Raw genomic sequence first — 14,034 nt, forward strand, 5'->3', positions numbered from 1 at the left:
TATGACCTGATTAACTCGGATTGATGAATTTAAATAGGATGTTATAAGTTTATTAGGGAGATAATACCTTTCAATTCACTTTTCTGCATTCATATCAATATTATTCGAATTATCTGACAATGTTTAAAGGACATAAATGTTGGTAAAAATAAATCACTCTTCTCCATTTTATCGTTCTTAGATTATTTACCAAAACCACATCTTTGTGTCTTGTAGGACAAAGACACGCTCAATCAATCATGTCTAAAATTAGAATACACAAATTTTAGGGAAAATTTGTTATTATATTAAATTATATAAGGATGGAACGAATATTAAACTTAGGGGAAAAATTATAAATAGTCACAGAAAATGGGAGAAAAGTCTAAATAAATTAAAATTTTCAAGGGATGCACCCTGCACCCCCTCTATCCATACTTGGATGCATGGTGTCTTTCATTCTAATGGATTTGCGCATTTACTGCGTGTCAATGGCGGGAAGATGGGTTCAGATCGGTTGACCGGCGATCAGGTCATTGAATTCTGGGACCGGTTATGCACTGGTTTGCAAGCCAGGTTAGCTTGTTTTCTATGGATCAACCTTGAATACTTCATTACAATTTACAGTTCAAATACCCCAAAGTTGAACCATTTTCATGCATGATTTCTTAGGAAAGTGAGTGACACCTCAAAGAAACGAAGGTTGTTTAATGGAGTAGCATACGATCATCCATGCTTCGGTCGATGGGGATACAAATTCGGACGAGGATGTTACGGCTTAAACCAACCGATTTATCGAAAAGCCACCGAAGCAATCCAAGGGATACCATTGCGCTTGCTAAAAAAACGCCGAGTTCAGGTGGCTTTCGAGTCAAGAAGGGATGCTGCACGAGCTTATATTGATGACACAGGGTTGCTGGAATTTTATATCAAATCACTTGGGAATCACATAGTGGGTAACTACTTGGTTCGTCGTTGCTTAAACCCGGTAACTAAAGTACTAGAGTACAATATTGCGTGGAAGATATTTCCACTGTATTTCCCAACTCGGAAGCCCTCATTATGAACAATTCCAAAGCAAAGCCTAGATGTAAGATTACAAAGGTTCAGCTCATTCAAGCTCTGGTGCACGATTATATCGAGAAACAATGAAGGGATAGACGAAGGGCTGAAGAAGCTGATGCTGCCCCCATATGAATGTACGAGTTTAAACGAAAACGCTACCTTGGACGAGCTCAAACAAGAGGTGAAGAGTTTCAGAGAAGTGCATTGGAGGATGAGGAGTCTCGTTGTAGAAACCGTGGCGAATATGAGCGTGAAGGGATCGGTTTTGGTGGTGAGATAGGTCGAAATGGGGCAGAAACTTCTTGTCATGGGAAGCAACGTAGATCAGATAGGAATGGAGGAGAGTGGTGGGGCTGGGATTGTGGATTGCTTTGTTGCCTTGCATAAATGGTTTATTAACTACTTCAGATATCATCACGGTATAAACGAATCAATGTTCAAAATTCGATAATATAAATAATTTAGCACTTAAACATCAAAAACTAAATATTATATTTTGATGATAGTATATACCAAATCCAAATATAAAGTAAAATACACAAATGGTCAAGGTTAAGATAATTGACTGGAAATTATTACGGGAAATCAAAGGACAAAGGAGTAGAGTCTAGCACCCGGCGTGCATTCAAAACTAGAGCTGGTGTAGAAATCATTGCAGCTGTTCTGAAAGTGGAAATGATAGATGAGCCAAACCTGTGCAACGACATCGTTCGGAGAATCTGAAAGAAACAAAAGAAGACCAACGTCATTTAACCTGTTGTTTTGCTTTGTGAAGCCAAAATATAGTACCTTGGTTACATCATATTCACATTCACATTTATGAATAATTTTTAAAAATGAATACAAACTTATTTCGCCCTTGTTAGAGTCATTGTTTAGATTCCTTGACCACCTCGTCTCTTCCTGGCTCCTTGACTCAGTTATTAATCAAAGTAATAAAGACTAAAACTGTACTGTATGGACACACTCATTCAAACAGAGTTAAAAAAAAAGAAATAATTCAAAACAAGATGAATACAGCTCACTGCACTAAGAAAAATGGGAATTTGATAAGGACAAACACACTGTAATTGGTGTTTTTTTTGGGGGTACTTTTTATGGGTCACTTACCCTCCCTCCCAGGACCATCACTCGAACTCTTTCCTAAAAATGGTCTTTAGTCGGAATACTAATACCCCCACTTGACTCTTTACTAAACAGTAAGAGTTCCCCCAATAATTTATTTTTTCAGTTTTAGTCTAAAGATAAAGAGAAAAGGCTTCTACTTGATGCATTTTGATTCAAAAGCTCTACCTTTTTCAAATCATTTTTACTCCTTTGTCTTTTATTTACCCTCACTTTCTTCTTCTTTTTCTTGCATTTCGGATTTCTCTTTCAAAACCCTAGGTTTTCAAATCTAGGGTTTTATTTTTCTTGATGAATTCATGGTCCTGAATGCTAAAATTTCTTAAAAGCTTCTACTTTGTTTGGGTTTTTGAGCTTTTCATAGTTCTTGTTGTGCACTTGTTTGTCTGGGTTTCGGCTGAAACTTCTTTGGGTGCTTTAAATTTCATTTATTTATAAGGAAACCCTGAAACACCGTCTTTGAAAATCTTTATGTTTGCTCCGTAAGATTTCTGGTTAAAAACAGGATTCCTTTGAAGCAGAGAATTCAAATTCTCTAGTTGTTTAAGTTGAGGCTATGGTAAAACCATTTTCTCAAAAACCACTACTTTGTTTTTTGCAAGTTTGAATCAGTTTAATTTTGGGGTTAAAAGGCTTTAAATAAACCGAAATTTTTGGTCCCAAACAAATTTTAAAAAATCAGTCTCTCTTCTGAAACAGTGATTAATTAAGTAGTAAATGCATGGATGGGAGGGAAGCTATAGCATTATCAGGGGGGTCAGCTCCTTATTATATTCATAGAGGAGTTAGTGGGCCTAGTTTATCTGCATTTTATTCTCAACCAGGTTTCAGGCCCTCATCTAACCCCCAGGTTCAGCCTCAGTCGAACATTGGATCAACGGTTACAGGGGAGCCTAAAAATGTCAGTTTTCCTCCTGGCATTGACATGGGGCTGCCCTCTGGGGTGCCAACCGTTAAGAAAAAGAGAGGGAGGCCCCGGAAGTATGCTCCTGATGGCCAGGTTTCACTGGGGCTTTTGCCTTTGCCCTCTAAGCCTAAGTCTTCATCAGGGTCAGATGCTTCTGGTCACAAAAGAAAGAAAGGACGTCCTCCTGGGACTGGAAGGAAGCAGCAATTAGCAACTCTAGGTTAGATATTTGTTGCATTTTGGTTTTTGAATTGGAAAGTAGCTTACATGTTTTGGTAAGAAATAGTAACATGTGGGAGTTTAGTTCTCAGCAGAATTAGAGATGCTTTTAGAAACTACCTGTGTTGTGAATATATATGCTACTTGCTTTCAGTATTTAACTGTTCTGTTGTTTCTGATAGGCGAATGGATGAACAGTTCAGCCGGACAGGCCTTTGCTCCTCATGTTGTTACTGTTGGAATTGGAGAAGTAAACCACATCTTTTCAGTTCATCCCACATTCAATACAAATTGAATTGATCTTGGACTTGCATCTTTTGCAGTTAAATACGCGCATATGATAATACACGCAGTATCCGTTCCGAATTATCATTACTGTGTTTTGTTACATGATATAGCTGAAGATAGCATCATCAATTCCCTAATCATGTAGAACTTTATTTTTTATATGGAATGTGCAATTTTTTATATTTTTTTTACAGGATATTGTAGAGAAAATGTTGTCCTTTTCACAACAAAGGCCAAGAGCTGTCTGCATTTTATCTGGCAGTGGTACAGTTTCCTCTGTAACTCTACGTCAACCTGCATCTTCTACGCCTACGATGACATATGAGGTTGTGGCACTTGACACTCCTTTGGCTTTTCTACTCAATATGCATCTTGCAAAATCATGTTATGTTTAGCTTGGTGGGAACTTATTTGATCTGTTTTAGCTTTTCTTAGGGTCGTTTCGAGATATTATGCTTGTCTGGTTCTTACTTGCTTCCCGAGGATGGCAGACCTCGTAGTCGAACAGGAGGCATAAGTGCTTCTCTTTCTACCCCTGATGGTCATGTCATAGGTGGCGGGGTTGCAACATTGATTGCATCAAGCCCAGTTCAGGTATATTTTTTTACATTTACTTATAAAATCAGGTTGAGTTTGACTAGGGTCTTATTTGTATGGGTGAGTGAGCTTCAAACGGGTGTTATATATGTCTCAGAGAGTTAAAAAAACGAGAGGGCTATGGAATGGCTCTTTATGCGTATGATTCTAAGGTATTATTATATACACTTGCTGCAGCTGGTGGTGTGCAGTTTTGTTTATGGGAGATCTAAAACTAAGGGCAAAGAACTGGCTAGTCCAAAAGGAAAGGATTCCGTGCCCCAATTCTGCAATGAAACAACTATGCCAACAAGTGCACCTTCGACTCAACATTTCACTCCCCCTCCTATGAGTGCTTGGCCTGGTTCACGGCCTGTTGCTCTGAGAAGTCCTCCCCGAGATATTGACCTGATGCGAGGATGATCACTACATTCTAGTACATTCATGTTGTACATCTACAGAATCTGAGATGAAAAGTTTAAGATCTTCCCAAATCACCCCTATAGGGGCGATAGATTTCTGCTAACTTAGATTGTATCAAAGCCAGCTGTGTCTCTAGCTTTGGGTGGAGGTAGGGCTAAGGGGTTCATTGTTTGTTCAACTGCGAAATCCAACCATTATTATTTGCCTTATGCAGCATTTCAAGTTTAGATGAACAAAATATGGAATACAAGTGCATTGTCAACACACAGCAATGAAGCTGTGTCCTGGCTTAAAGACATGATAAAGAAAACAAGGGTCTAAATCCTGAAATCCAAATGAAGCTGTGTCCTTCCTGAAAGACATGATAAATAAAACAAGGGTCTAAATCCTGAAATCCAAATGACAACTTTGTTAATCTTTTTAAGTGAATGAAAGCAGTGCAGGAAATAAGAAATGGAAAAATCAAATTGTGACGTTTTGTATTACAACAAGATGATTAATCAATAAAAACAAAGTTGCATTTAATGCAAGAACAAACTTGAAAAGATCAGTGCCAATGACATTTTAGCCAAAGCCCAATGTCAATGCCCTTGAGTTTGATCTTAAACAAAGGCAACCACTACATCCAATATATAAAACTAACATACATGGTGAATTTGGTCTTGTTAGACATAGTTCTAACATGGAATTCTGCAATACAAATTTTACAAACCTGGAATAAACGCTCATGTATGAGATGAAGTATTTTATGCTTACACTTCGACTGGTTGGTCCGTCTAGCTTTTATCTCTCAGCGTTAATCAGGCAGCTTTTCATCTTCCCTCTTTCTCAATGATCATTCCAATAGCTTCTTTATGTCATACTGCAGTAACACCATGTATATCCAAAGATCAAATTCACTTTATGATAACAATACCTCAATATAAAATGCCAGAATTGAACTCTTAGAGAGAGAGAAAAGGGGGGGGGGGAAGAGATGGTTTCACCTCAAGACTAAGCGGGGAAGTGGTCGGGTAATAACGATGAACAACTTGGCCATCCTTATCGATCAAGAACTTGGCAAAGTTCCATTGGATATCGTCTCCGAAAATTCCCCAATTCCCTAACTTTAAGTACTTGTACAGTGGAGAAGCATTATTGCCATTTACTTCAATCTAATACCAAAACAACAAGTGCCTCAAGAAATTTTGCACATTATGCATATGGTTCATAAGCAGAGTTCTTCATGCAAGCATGTTATCAAAATTGAGCCTAAACCATGCCAATCAAGGTAGATCGTCTGGTATATGAATCATGCTGAAAAAACCCATATAGTAACCAATGATTGTGGCAAAAATAACCAAGTTTTACTAATTTCAACAGTAAAGCAAGCACAACATTGATCTGACTACCTTGTCAAAGATGGGAAATTCCGATCTGAAGCGGGCGCAAACAAATTCCGAAATCTCATCATTTGATCCTGGTTCCTCCTCTCCAAACTGATTGCATGGAAAAGCCAGAATCTCCAAGCCTTTTACAAAACAAATGCATAGTTGAGTCTGTGCTAACATTGCAATATCCATATATTTGAAGCGGGATTTGTAATTTATTTCTAATGATGGAAATACAGAAGGTACGGGGAAATCTCCCAAGGTTCAAAACGCAAACCTTGTCCTTTATACTTCTCATATAATTGATTCAGTTCGGTGTAGTTCAAGTTTGTCATTCGACTGCCACATAATAACCAAAGAGAGGATCATAAAAAAGAAACCCTAATTGGTCAAAGAACGAAAGAACAAGGATTTTGGCGCAAAGGACTGAAAAATTCTAGGCTATAAACCATCATCAATTGGCTCTGTTGCAAATATAACACAATCCAGTATTGATCAGAGAAATAGAAAGAATATACCATTTGGAAGCAACATTAACAATTAATAGCACTTTCCCTTTGTAAATACCGAGATTCACATATTTTCCCTTGGCATCCTGTCAAATTGAAGCAAAAGGATACCAATTACAACCATTTGATTGGTCTGCAATTCAAAGCAGAAGACTACCATTAGATTTCACTACCTTATTTCCCATTTTATGCTAAATAGAATCTCAATAAATTAAAATTCATTAAGAATCCTTCTTGGAAGAATAAAGCATTAAGAAACTGAGAAAGTTCCTGTCTGTGTCATTACTTTTCATACAAAAAAGCATGATTTCTCGACTGATATCTCAGGCAAGCATCTTCTATCCAGTTAATTTAGCTGCCAATATAGTTCATGTTTCCCTCTTCCTACTGCCCTTCAACAATAACTGAACAGCCTCAACAAAAAAGTAACTTCAAGCTTTATTGAAAAGGAGTCGAGCAACTATCAAACTTTACCCATTCGCTATCTATAATACAAATCGATCAGTTTAAACAACTAAAAATCATAGCTAGCTTCTACTTTACCTTGATTTCTTTCTTTGGCTTATCTTCGTGGAATTGAACAAGAATTACTCAGAAGGGTAACTGAAGAGTTTGAACAGTGTACATAAAAGGATTGAAGGAAGAAACAAGAGACCAACCTTGACAGTAAGATCATAAATGTATTCTGGGTTTTCAGTTGTTTGACTCGTCATTGAGTAATGCTTTGTTTTGTTCCAGAGGAGAAGTTGGAAAGAGGAAGGCGAGAAAAAACCAGGTCTAGATTCCCACTCATTCCCGTGAAGCCTGCTGTTTAGTGTTTCGACACCTTATGCTTTAATCTGTGTACACGTGTAGAACTCTTATCAATCCCCACTTAGATCCGATCAGCAAAACTCTTTTTCATTTAAAATAAATATATTTTTTACGTTGCCTTTTAGAATTACGTTACAAGAAATGAGTTAAATTAATAATAAGATCTAAATAGACTTGAACTTTAAAAGAAAACAGACAACTATTGAATCATATTTCAATAGAGTATAATATATTTTTTTTCAGTTTCTATGAATTATTAATTTATGATTTTCTTGGGACCGAAAATTATAAAGGGATTTTACGAAAAATTATTATCTTATTATTTTATCGAGTTTTTCAGATTTTTACATTGGCCCAAGTCGGGATCGGATAAATTTATTATTTTAGAGAGTTTATTAATTTACTGAGTATTAATTTAAAGAGTTTCTACTGTAATAAAAATTTTAAATATAACAAATAATTTATTGAATCATTTTAAATTAAAATAAAAATAATATAAATATAAATATAAATTTTAGAGATCAAAATTATTATTATACCAGTCATATAAGACGTGTGTTTTGAATTTTTAAAAATAACATATTTATAACAATATTTTAATCAAAATATTAAATTTAAAATTGCTTTAGAAAAAAAATACATGTTTGTATTAATAGGGGTTGATTCAAGTGATAAGCAGTTTGATATCGCTTAAGCATATCTCGAGTTCGAGTTCAAGCTCGTGTATGCAAAAAATTCTTGTTAGAAGACTCACCCACCAAAGTCAAATATATGATCCGAGTCGGTCCAAATTAGTTAGGTCGAAACATTGGGAACGAGAAGGTAAACAAAAAAAAATACATGTTTGTAATCAAATTGAGGGACATGGACGTATTTTACCCTAAAAAACAGATCAAATAAAACCCAGTTTTAGAATTCATTCAGTTCAATTCACCCGGTCAGGCTTCTAATTCATAGTTATGGAAATGCGTCTCTGAATCTTTTCAATCTGGCATTTGTTCTGCACAATGATTATAAAGTACTGTGTTCATTATTGAGCAGTTCGCAGGATAAACCATGGGTAAAACATGTCTGTATTTATACAAGCTAATAGTTTGCTTATCAACCATTACTGCAGCCTCTGTAAAGAGTAGGGGAAAGATTAAACAACAGAAGATCTGGTGATCAATACTTTGTAATACAGTACACGGTTTTCACTCACAATCTTGAAGGCAATGCCTTTTTCATGTCAGATCCACCTTCTTCATTTTTTGCTGCCTTTAACCGCTGGTTTTGTAGTTTTTCTTTGGCTTTCATGAGGACTTTATGCACTTCATCGAAGTGAGGACTCGTAGCATTTCTTGTGATCTCGATCCACTGCTGGATTTTCTTGTGAGGACCCAATAACCTAGCACGTTCCTTCTCGTCCAAAACCTATATCCAAGAAACTTTTATCAGATATCAATGTCTTTCAAAATAAATTTCATTTTCTAAGTACATGCATAGATCTGCAAGTCAAGATGGAACAAAGATTCTGAAGTTAGCTATCAATGTGGTAACCTGTGTATTTTTGGGGAAGCTGAAGCAATGCAAGTAATACATTACAGGTAGGTATTGAGCAGAAAGATAAATCCCGGAACCTGGTTTTGAGCTCCGTTAAAAGAAGAGAATGAAGTACGATAACCTATTCAACCGAAATGCAGGAAAGACAAGTCTGTGTAACAAAAGTCAACCTTTTTGCCATTTCTTTATAGTAATTAAGTAAGACTGATAATCAATATCACTGTTAAATTTTGCAGATTTACATATACTTTTCATGTAAGAAAACGCAATATTGATGGTAGCCAGAAAAGAACCACGACTCAGGAGAACTGGCTTGGATAAACTATGCCAGCTTTGACCTTTTTCTTTCTTTGTATGAGTGGTTTTGCTTTGGCATGTCAATGAGAGAAGATGAAGATAGAAAAAGAAACTGACGATAACTAAAGATTACAGAAAAGGACCCTATTTTATGGAGCTTATAAAGGAGATGATCCTAAAAAATACATGCCAAAAAGGAACATATTTTATGATGCTTAATAAGGCTATGGTCCTAAAATGTGTAAGATCCAAGAAAGAATCGCATGTACTCGAGAAAGGCTCAGTTTCCCCTCTAGTTGAGCTGATTACGATGATGAATGAATGGCGTGCAGGACCGTCTTAAAGGAAAGATGTAATCTATAGGAGGGAAACCTGAACCTATATCATATAATCTTATATTCCGAACAACGAAGAATTGAAATGTGGACAAAAACATATAGTCACAAAAATGTACCTCAAGTTGCATTATTGCACAAACAAGGCTAAGATCTGCTATCGATGGCTGGTTTCCACCTAGCAGAAAACGTCCATTACCCTTGAGCCAAAAGGACTCTAACTTTGAAAGAGCTGAAGACAGAATTGGCTCAGCTACAGCAGCTGCTTGGGGATTCAATGGACGGCCAAGTACAGGTGCTATTGTAGTATTGAAAACATATGTGGCTGAAAAGAGAACCAAGTTCAAAAGTCATATCTAACCCAAGGAAGGGATCATTTATATGCATAACCTGATAGCCAATAATATGTGACAGGAGGTGATAAAACCACGTAGATAAAGCGAGTTTGAGTCTACATACACAGCCAAGCAAAATCATTTAGTGATGTAAGAGGTGCCAAAAGAAAGAATGGAAGATAATTTAGCATCTCTGATAGTCCAATAATGAAATAGAAAAATAAGTGCACAAATTTGATGCTTGAAAAGCCTACCCGTAGAACATGTTATTGTAATAGCATCGACCCAGAAGGGCTAACAACGAGTCATAAAATATGATTGTTAGCAATATTATCCTACACCATCAATAACCATTCACCAATCATTTAAACAGTTTGATTCTTTTCAGGGTTAATTATACACCTGCACCACGACGTAAGTTGGAGTGATGCCAATCCAACACCGAATGTATCCTACTTCTCCTTGAAACATCAGCTGGATACCTTAAAACAGGACAAGAAAATCTGTTAACAATTTGGGTTGCAGATTCAAACCAAATATGAAATCTACTGAAATATATTGATAAACCTTTGATTAGAACAGCAAGTAAGTTGGTTGTGTCACAAGATCCTTCAAGCATTAACACCCATATAACACAAACCATGAACAAATAAGTGAAATGGAAATAAATAATAGTATACAGAACCGGGTAAGGAACTCCGAAAATTAAGTGAAATGGAAAGTAACATAGAATGCAAGTCGAAAGAGAAAACAACTGTACTTAGTACTTACCAATGGTCTGCAACTCCCGGAAATGCGCTAGCAAGATAGATCAGAATGGCATGGCTGCAAAATATATATATAAAAAGTAAATTTGTAGGAAACCTTTGAAATTAAGAGGAAAAAGCAGGGGGTCAGTGAAATACTCTTCAAATACCTCTCAAACAACTTAAATCTTCCATCAGCGATGGCTGGTAGTTGTTTCATGGGATTTATTTCCGCAACATAACCAAAGGAATAAAAATTGAACATGTTGTATCTACTTTCCTAGAAACGCGTAATTTATAAAATAATTTCATAAACTTAATTTAACTGATTACAATTCGAATGGTATATTAATAACAAATGAAAGACTACCTGCGAATTCAGAAGTTAAATGCTGACCCTTTGAGATGTGTACTTTGATCTCCTCATAGTCTATACCATTCATCCTGTTTTTTATTAAAAAAAATTAAAAAAGAGAGAGAAAACTCAGATAATAGTTGAAAACAAGTAAAAGAAATGAAATTTACTTGCAGAAGATGATAACAGCACGAGATGGCTGAGACATTCGATCTGCGTAGATTTTGAGCGTCATTTCCCCCCTTTCGCTATTGCCATCTGTTTTGGGTTTCTGCCTTTGTTTATGCTATCGGGGATTGACTATGGATAACAAGTTTGCATTTTGATTTTATATCACACAACTCCCTCTATTATTATTAGCAACTTCATAATCAGATTACCGTATATAAAAAAAGATACAATCGAGTCCCTTAATTAGTTGATTGTAACAACTAAATCATTGAATCGTTAAATGCAAACATATTTAAAAGATTTTTTTTTTTTGAAAATGGTTTTAATTTTTTTTTGTTACATGTGATGGTGGTCGGAGTCATTTTTGTTTCTAGAAAATTAAGGGTTTCATTCGATGATATGAATGGTGTAGATATTGTTGTTGGTGGTGAGAGAAAGAATATATCATGAAATGAAGGTTATTCGACAATAAACAATCTAGACCAAGTTAAAAAAGTTTAAAAGTTTAAAGATAATTTCATGACCTTTAAAAAATATTCTCTAAAATCTAATATGATCAATTGAACGGAAAAATAGACGTAAAACTTACGATGAAATTTGAAGTTCATTGGTTACCATAAAACAATGATAAGAAAATGGCATTAATGACTCAATTACAAATTTTTAAAATACAATGGCTCAATTATAAATTATTAATAATAAAATGGTTTATGATATAATTTACCTATAAAACCATGCACATGGTGTGGATTTTCCATGAATATAAGATTACAAACTAGAAAATCATTCTATATTTAGTGATACAATGATCTGATTATTACAATCTATTAATTGAGTGATTTGTTTGTATTTTTTTCTTTTTGAAATATAATGATCAAATTATAAAATTGTTAATGATAGAGTAACTTATTGTGGAAGTTATCCTTTACCTTCCTTCACGTGGGAAAAAGCACAGGCTTCTCCCAAAGCGCCGTCGTATTGACCTTTGCTAATTGCTATTGCATTGACATTCTCTCCGATCTCATTGGCGTTCGTTCTCGTTTCAGCTTTCGGCATTTCGAACCTCACCAGTTAAAAAAGGGGAAAAAGGAATTCAATATCCTTCTCGAAGTTATATTTTGTAAGTCTTTAATTTTTTTTTTTTGCTTTTAATCTTTGTCTTCCTTCATGGTGCTTTTTTTGTTTCATTTCTAAAACAAGTGTTTGCATCTTTTAGTCTGGTTAGTTGACAATGGGAGTTCGATTTTTACGTTTAAATTTGTTAATTGGATATTGCTTTAATCGAACTATAGCTTATGAAATTGTTTGATTTGTTTCTGTTTCACCCAGTTTGGAATTGAAGTGTTCTAATCCGAGGCTTAAAAATGGAAGTAAACGAGGAGAAGTATGCTGCTGATCTCTCCTCTATCAAAGCAGCACAGGCACGCACCAATTCTTTCATACACAAACCTGCAGTTATGACCTTGGAGTCTCTAGATGCTATTTCTGGTAGGAGGCTGTTCTTTAAATGTGAATGTTTCTAAAAGGGGTAAGAAACTAGTGGTTTATGGTGCATGCGAATCATTTGTTTACCTGTTTTGATTTTATTTCTTCAAATCAAGACTCTCCTATTGTGTTCCCTTGACAGGGGAGCATTCAAATTCAGAGGTGCTTGCAATGCTGTATTTTCACTTGATGACCACCAGGCTGCCAAGGGTGTTGCAACTCACGTCAGGTTCTACTTCAAGTCCGTCTATGATATATATACCCTTCACCAGTAATCTTCATATGTTTCGTTTCCCTTGCTATTTAATTGGATCAGGCATGATCACGTTCTTCAAAGTCAGTGGTAACCATGCTGCAGCATTGGCATTGGCTGCAAAGTTATGCGGGATCGCTTCGTATGTAGTTGTCATAACCTATTTTCGGTGGGAAGACCGATCCAACGTTTTGGAAAATAAATGATTTATGAAAAGATGGAAGTCGCCACCAATCATTTTTAAGGTGAGATTGGAACACCTAAATCAAGTAATTTTAATAAAATATTTTATTTTATAAAAAAATATCATGTTTTGGTCTGCGAAATCAGAAATCAAGTTCGAGAGTTACTTACGCGGGGGAAGGATTAGCACCCCACAGCGCCCAAAATTGTTACCTAGTCGATTACCTATATTTTAAACTTGGAAATTTTGAGTTCGCAATTTTATTTAATTTAAAATTCACTATATATGCATATTTTAAAAAGGATGTTGATTTACCAAGATCAACAACGACCACCCCAAGCAAAAGCGGAAGCTTCCTTACCAATCCCAATAAATGAACATTGCCTTAATGATTTAGAAATCATGATGTGAGTTTTTGAAAATGATGTTGATTTACTTCGGGAATCGATAGCAGTCACCTCGGGCAAAAGCGTGAGATACACTACTAACCACCTAATAAATGAATATTGCCTTATTTTGAAAACAAAATGCAATTAAACAATCGGTTATGAAACCTAATTATAGTAAATTAATTAACTAAGAGCTTCCCTCTAACTTAAAGGAGCAAATTATAAAATTTAAAGAACCTAGGGGATTAAACCTAAAAAAGTAGGCTTTAACATTAACCTTGATCAATTTTTAACCAATTATTGGATCGAATAATTAAAATGGAACCTTGAGCAAAAGCGAGGACCAAATTAAGAATTCTTAAATTAAAGGACTAAGTTTGAAATTAAACCTAAAGTGGAGGCTCTAATTATTAACCTAGTCAATTTTAACCAAATTTTGGATCGAATACTTAAGATGGAACCTCGAGCAAGAGCGAGGACTAAATTAAAAATCCCCATAAATTAAAGGACTAAACCTAATATCTGAGTAATCTAGATTATGACTAAAATATTAAAAATCTAAATCAAAAGGTTTAATTAAAAAATCTAGGACTAAATTTAAAGAAATTGAGATTAAAGACAAAATTAAAAAAAATTAATACACATAAAAGGACTAAATTGAAATAAAT

At 35.3% G+C, this 14,034-nt stretch overlaps 4 protein-coding genes and 1 long non-coding RNA gene across 5 annotated transcripts in view; 3 read left to right on the plus strand and 2 right to left on the minus strand.

Annotated features, from left to right (window-relative positions):
* Positions 1 to 421: 421 nt before the first annotated feature.
* Positions 422 to 1,324, plus strand: LOC120155307 (PHD finger protein MALE STERILITY 1-like). Its single transcript, XM_039166864.1, has 3 exons — positions 422 to 555; positions 652 to 1,014; positions 1,090 to 1,324. Exons 1-3 carry the CDS (start codon positions 422 to 424, stop codon positions 1,322 to 1,324), a joined length of 732 nt encoding a protein of 243 aa, XP_039022795.1.
* Positions 1,325 to 2,063: 739 nt separating this feature from the next.
* Positions 2,064 to 4,818, plus strand: LOC120155238 (AT-hook motif nuclear-localized protein 5-like). The gene is made up of 5 exons (XM_039166812.1): positions 2,064 to 3,296; positions 3,478 to 3,545; positions 3,778 to 3,909; positions 4,019 to 4,177; positions 4,358 to 4,818. Exons 1-5 carry the CDS (start codon positions 2,891 to 2,893, stop codon positions 4,580 to 4,582), a joined length of 990 nt encoding a protein of 329 aa, XP_039022743.1. The 5' UTR covers positions 2,064 to 2,890; the 3' UTR covers positions 4,583 to 4,818.
* A 223-nt stretch (positions 4,819 to 5,041) lies between these two features.
* On the minus strand, positions 5,042 to 7,189 carry LOC120155239 (probable glutathione peroxidase 8). The gene is made up of 6 exons (XM_039166814.1): positions 7,121 to 7,189; positions 6,471 to 6,547; positions 6,230 to 6,291; positions 5,974 to 6,092; positions 5,569 to 5,736; positions 5,042 to 5,444 (listed from the first exon to the last, which is right to left on the minus strand). The coding sequence occupies exons 1-6, from the start codon at positions 7,172 to 7,174 to the stop codon at positions 5,418 to 5,420; spliced, it is 507 nt and encodes a 168-aa protein (XP_039022745.1). The 5' UTR covers positions 7,175 to 7,189; the 3' UTR covers positions 5,042 to 5,417.
* Positions 7,190 to 8,315: 1,126 nt separating this feature from the next.
* Positions 8,316 to 11,164, minus strand: LOC120155324 (glutathione S-transferase T1-like). Its single transcript, XM_039166877.1, has 7 exons — positions 11,055 to 11,164; positions 10,900 to 10,973; positions 10,700 to 10,760; positions 10,555 to 10,608; positions 10,186 to 10,265; positions 9,568 to 9,773; positions 8,316 to 8,687 (listed from the first exon to the last, which is right to left on the minus strand). Exons 1-7 carry the CDS (start codon positions 11,117 to 11,119, stop codon positions 8,472 to 8,474), a joined length of 756 nt encoding a protein of 251 aa, XP_039022808.1. The 5' UTR covers positions 11,120 to 11,164; the 3' UTR covers positions 8,316 to 8,471.
* A 1,717-nt stretch (positions 11,165 to 12,881) lies between these two features.
* Positions 12,882 to 14,034, plus strand: part of LOC120155325 — a 37,433-nt gene continuing 36,280 nt past the window's right edge. Inside the window, exon 1 of the long non-coding RNA XR_005518959.1 lies at positions 12,882 to 12,945. This is a non-coding gene — a long non-coding RNA (uncharacterized LOC120155325). The remainder of the gene's footprint in view (positions 12,946 to 14,034) is intronic.

This window comes from Hibiscus syriacus, unplaced genomic scaffold, assembly GCF_006381635.1.
Source record: "Hibiscus syriacus cultivar Baekdansim isolate YM2019G1 unplaced genomic scaffold, ASM638163v2 tig00111166_pilon, whole genome shotgun sequence".
Lineage (NCBI taxonomy): Eukaryota > Viridiplantae > Streptophyta > Magnoliopsida > Malvales > Malvaceae > Hibiscus > Hibiscus syriacus.